The sequence below is a fragment of the Elephantulus edwardii genome, unplaced genomic scaffold (assembly GCF_000299155.1).
Source record: "Elephantulus edwardii isolate Elephantulus edwardi_28Jun2011 unplaced genomic scaffold, EleEdw1.0 scaffold00010, whole genome shotgun sequence".
Lineage (NCBI taxonomy): Eukaryota > Metazoa > Chordata > Mammalia > Macroscelidea > Macroscelididae > Elephantulus > Elephantulus edwardii.
This window is the reverse complement of record NW_006399760.1, coordinates 31,330,896-31,335,912: the sequence shown is the minus strand read 5'-3', so window position 1 is coordinate 31,335,912 and position 5,017 is coordinate 31,330,896. Positions and strand designations below refer to the sequence as shown.

Below are 5,017 nucleotides of genomic sequence, written 5' to 3'. Positions count from 1 at the left end.
ATGCTTGGGAAGGTGAAGGGACAGTGTGAGAGAAAGACCCTCTATGAAATGGTTTGATTCAGTGACTTTAGTAATGGGGATGGGTGTGTCAGAGACAGTAAGTTTGGCACAAGATAGAGCAGGGTTTAGGCCTGTTATACATAGGTTTGCTATGAGTCGCAGGAAACTCAATGGCACATGACAACAACAACAACAATAACTATTCAGCTTCCCAGTACAGTCTTCTCAACTGGTTGTCTATAGCAAGCTCTGTCCCCTGTTTCCTGTGGGAAGCTTCTAATCCAGTTGTCCTTTGAGGAGCAAGGATCTGGTGTCTCTCTTAGCTATGGTGAACCCATTTCTCTAATACTCCTGTAGTTTGATGTAGTTTTATAGTTTATCCTAAGGGGAGGCAATATCCCAGGAGTACTGCCTGGAATATATTGCTCTCAGAAAATGCCCAGAAAAGTGGCAAGGTGCCTACAGTACAGTTCCCAAGTCTCTCTAAGTGCTAATGGCTGACATGCTACCTATCTCCTCTCCTACCAAGGTTTGTTGGCAGGGAGCTCTTACTTCCTGAGCCAGCAGAGACCCAAGGAAGCAAATAGTTTCCAACAGTGTAATTTCCAAATATTGATAGTTGCTCATAGTGGCTTTGTACCTGTCCCCTCTCTGAGGCTAGTTGGGAGAAAGTAATTCCTGTTTAAGCAGACAAAGGCAGAAAAAAGGAACAAGTTCCCTACAATACAGTTCCCAAGTTTTAGTAGTTGCTAATGACTTAGTACTTGTTTATTCTTCTGGGGCTGGTTGGGAAGAGTGTTTTTTTGCACCTGAGCAGACAGTGGCCCAAGGAAGCAACAAGTTTCCAGAGTGCAATTCCCAAATCTCCATAGTTGCTAAAGACCTAGTACCTGTCTCCTCTCTTGGGTCTAGGTCTAGGTCAGAGAGTTATTCCCACCTGAGTAGACAAAGTCCTAGAGAAACTACAGGTTCGCAGCAATGGTTGTTCTTGTTATGTGCAATTCAATCACCTGTATCCCATAGCTATTCTATGTACAGCAGCTCTGAACCCTGCCCTCTTCTGAGCCAGTCTCATCAACTTCTATACACTACCCACATAGCCCCAGTCACTGTATCAATCCATCTCACCCGGGGTCTTTCTCTCCTGCACTGTCCCTCCACTCTTCCAAGAATGATGTCCTTCTCCAAGGACTGGTCTTTCCTGGCTACATGCCCAAAGTATGAGACAAAGCTTCAAAATCCTAGCCTCCATGGAGAAACATGGTTTTACACTCTCTAAGGCAGATCTGTTTGTGTTCTTGGCAGTCCTTGGTATGTTTAAGACTCTTCTCCAGCACCACGAGTCGAAGCATTACAATCCCCAAAACCAGGAATCTAAGTATTATTCTGATAATTAAAGTTAAGCCTTATCTTTGCATGTGAGGCTGTCTAAACATTAACCTTCACATTGAACCGTACCTTTTCAAATACTTCTGGCTACTTCCTGGGAACATTCTCAGGTATACTAGTTCTAAAATACAAAGATAAGAAAGTCAGCTTTTAAAATGTATGAGGTCAATGAGGCTATGCTGTAAATTCTGTAATTAGGAAAAATTAGGTATTATTTTGAAATAGCATATTGAGTTTTTAGAGAAATTAAAAATCCAATTATTCAACTAAGTAATTTAAGTTTATATCTTTGTATTTATATTATTATTTAGATTATTTTAATAAACGTGTCCTTCCAGCTCCTCAGGGTGCCACTGTGCCTAGGAGATTTAACTGATACAATCTTGAACTAGATATCTTTGTTTATTTTATCTGTAGAAAAATTTACTGTGCACATTTCTTACAGGAATTACAGAGGACTATCAGTTGCCTTATTATGACATGGTGCCTTCAGATCCCTCAATAGAGGAAATGAAGAAAGTCGTTTGTGACCAGAAGTTCCGGCCAAATATCCCAAACCAGTGGCAAAGTTGTGAAGTAAGGCTCTATTTTTGTTAAGTATATTTTCCTATTAATTTTTTTATTTATGTATCTGAGAAGATTTTAAAACACTATAAATTTCATTTCTTAATTTGCACATCCAATTCATTCCTCCCGTGTGTGGACTTCCTGTATGTGTATGAATCTTTGCTCACTCACTGCTGTGAGTCAGATCTGATGCAGATGCGTTTTGGTTAGCAGCACAACATGCTACATACTGTACCACTAGAACTCCTTGTATAAAGCTTTAGACAGATTTTCTTTCTTTATCAATGTGACTCTGTGGCAACAACCATAATAGTACATAATGTAAGTTTATGTGGCAGTATCAAACAATTCCTGAAATTTCAGTGTCTTAATACAAAACTATTGAAGCACCTGCTGCAGAGGGTCAAGAACTGCAGCCTCCAATACAGATTGAGGCTCAATGTCAAGAAGACAAAGATTCTCACCACTGGACCAATTGGCAGCATCAGGATGGATGGTGAAGAGATTGAGATTATACACAGCTTTAGTTTGCTTGGCTCCACAGTCAACACTCTTGGCACCAGTAGCCAGGAAATTAAAAGGCTCTTTGCCATGGGAAAGTCTGCTGTTAGGGACCTCCCCATAGTACTGAAGACCAATGGTGTCTCCCTGGAGACTAAGGTCCATTTGATACAGGCCATGGTCTTTACAATCACTTGTTATGCATCAGAGAGTTGGACAGTTATCAAGGAGGATAGAAGGAGAATTGATGCCTTTGAGCTGTGGTGCTGGAGAAGAGTATTGAGAATACCATGGACTGCTAGGAAAACAAACAGATTTGTCCTGGAAAGGGTTAAACCAGGTGGCTCCTTGGAGGCAAGGATTCTGAGGCTCCATCTAACATACTTTGGACATGTGAGGAGGACTGGTCCTTGGAGAGGGATATCATGCTTGGGAGGGTGGAGGGACGGTGCAGGACGGGAAGGCCCTCTATGAGATGGATTGATTCAGTGACTGGGATAAACGGGATGGGAGTGTCAGAGATAGTGCGATTGGCACAGGACAGAGCAGAGTTTAGGGCTGTTGTACATAGGGTCGCTATGAGTCCCAAGTGACTTGACGGCACATAACAATAACAACAATACAAAACTTTCATTCTTTTTTTTTCTGGTGTTCTCTACTTATATGTTTTATTTTATTTTTTAATTGATATTTTAATGAAAGTTTGCAGAAAACTTGGATTTCCATTCATTCATTGTAGCACATTTTCTTCTCTACCTCCCTAGTTCACTTTTCTCTTTAAAAAATTCTTTCACTGTTGCACCATTTCCTACCTTTCCCTACCCCCCAGTCCACTGACTATACACCTCTTATTCTGGACTGTTGTCATGCAAATAATACCCGATCATATATTCCTTTTAAACAGTTCTTTCCCTCATCTGTTTCAATGCACTGTTCATTATGTATCCCCTCTTTTCTTAGTTTTGCCCTAATCTTCATGTCAGTCCTGTTTTATAACGGTGGCATTATGCAGTATTTGTCATTTTGTGACTTAGATATTTCACTCAGCATAATGTATTCCAGGGTCACTAATTTTGTATAATATTTTATAAGTTTCTTGTTTTTTTGGTGCTGTGTAGTATTCCATTGTGTGAATATACCACAACTTCTCTATCCATTCATCTATTGATGGGACTTGGCATGCTTCCATTTCTTTGCTATTGTGAACAATGCAGTAATAAACATGGATATGTATATGTCTGTTTGGGTGGAAGTTCTGGTTTCTTTAAGTTACATTCCCAGTTGTTCAGTTGCTAGGTCATACTGCCTTCCAGAGTGACTGCATCATTTTATACTCCCTCCAACAGTGAATAAGGATTCCAATTTCTCCACAACATTGCCAGCGTTTGTTGTTTGCTGCTCTATTGAACTTTGCTGTTGTTATTGGGGTAAAATTCTATTTCATTGTTGTCTTGATTTGCATCTCTCTTAGAGCTAGGGATTTTTAATTTCTCTTCATGTGTTTGTTCACCATCTGAATGTCTTCTTTGGTGATGTGTCTGTTCATACCCTGTGCCCATTTTGCAATTAGATTGTTTACCTTTATCTGGTTGGAGAGCTTGAGTATTCTATAAATTATAGATATAAATCCCTTATCAGACATGTCATTACCAAATATTTTTTCCCAGTCTGTGGTTTTCCGTTTTAGCCTGTTAGAGAAGTTTTGTGATGTGCATAGGGATTTGATTTCTAGAGGGTCCCATTCATCTATTTTATTCTCTCCTGGCCGTAAGTTTATCAGGATGCTTGGGAGACTGTTCATGCTATTGATTAAGGCTTCCAGAGTTCTTCCAAGCATTTCTTGGATGAAGTTTATAGTCTTTGGTTTTATGCCTAAGTCCTTAATCCACTTTGAGTTGCTTCATGTGAATGGTGTAAGGTGTAGGTGTTGCTTGAGTATGGACATTCTCCCAGACTTATTCTGTGAAGAAAACATATCCTTGATACCAAAGTAAGGTATCTCTCATGAACATGGATGCAAAAATCCTGAACAAATTCCTGGTCAACAAAATCCAACAGTACATTTAAAAAGAAAAAAACAAAACAAAACAAAAAGACCAAACTACTCTGTTACTGGAGTGAAATGGTATCTCATTGTGGTTTTGATTTGCATCTCTCTTATTGCCAGTGATTTCGAGCATTTCTTAATGTGTATATTGTTGTTGTTGTTCTTGTTAAGTGCCATCGAGCCGCTTGTGACTCATAGCTACCCTATGTACAACAGACCTAAACCCTGCTTTGTCTTGTGCCAATCGCACTGCCTCCGACACACCTATCCCAATTACCTCAGTCACTGAATCAATCCACCTTATAGAGGGTCTTCCCCTCTTGCGTCATCCCTCCACCCTCCAAAGTATGATGTCCCTCTCCAAGGACCTGTCCCTCCTTACAATATGTCAAAAGTATGTCAGATGAAGCCCCAGAATCCTTGCCTCCAAGGAATAGCTTGGTTTAACCCTCTCCAGGATGAATCTGTTTGTTTTCTTGGCAGTCCACGATACATTCAATACTCTTCTCCAGC

The 5,017-nt window shown here is 40.2% G+C and overlaps 1 protein-coding gene across 3 annotated transcripts in view; it reads left to right on the top strand.

Moving 5' to 3' along the window:
- The window catches only part of ACVR1C (activin A receptor, type IC), a 136,061-nt gene that overhangs the window by 122,731 nt on the left and 8,313 nt on the right, over positions 1 to 5,017 (top strand). For all 3 annotated transcript variants that reach the window (XM_006880790.1, XM_006880792.1, XM_006880791.1), the window contains one exon: positions 1,835 to 1,965. In XM_006880790.1, the coding sequence (XP_006880852.1) occupies positions 1,835 to 1,965 (131 nt within the window). The remainder of the gene's footprint in view (positions 1 to 1,834; positions 1,966 to 5,017) is intronic.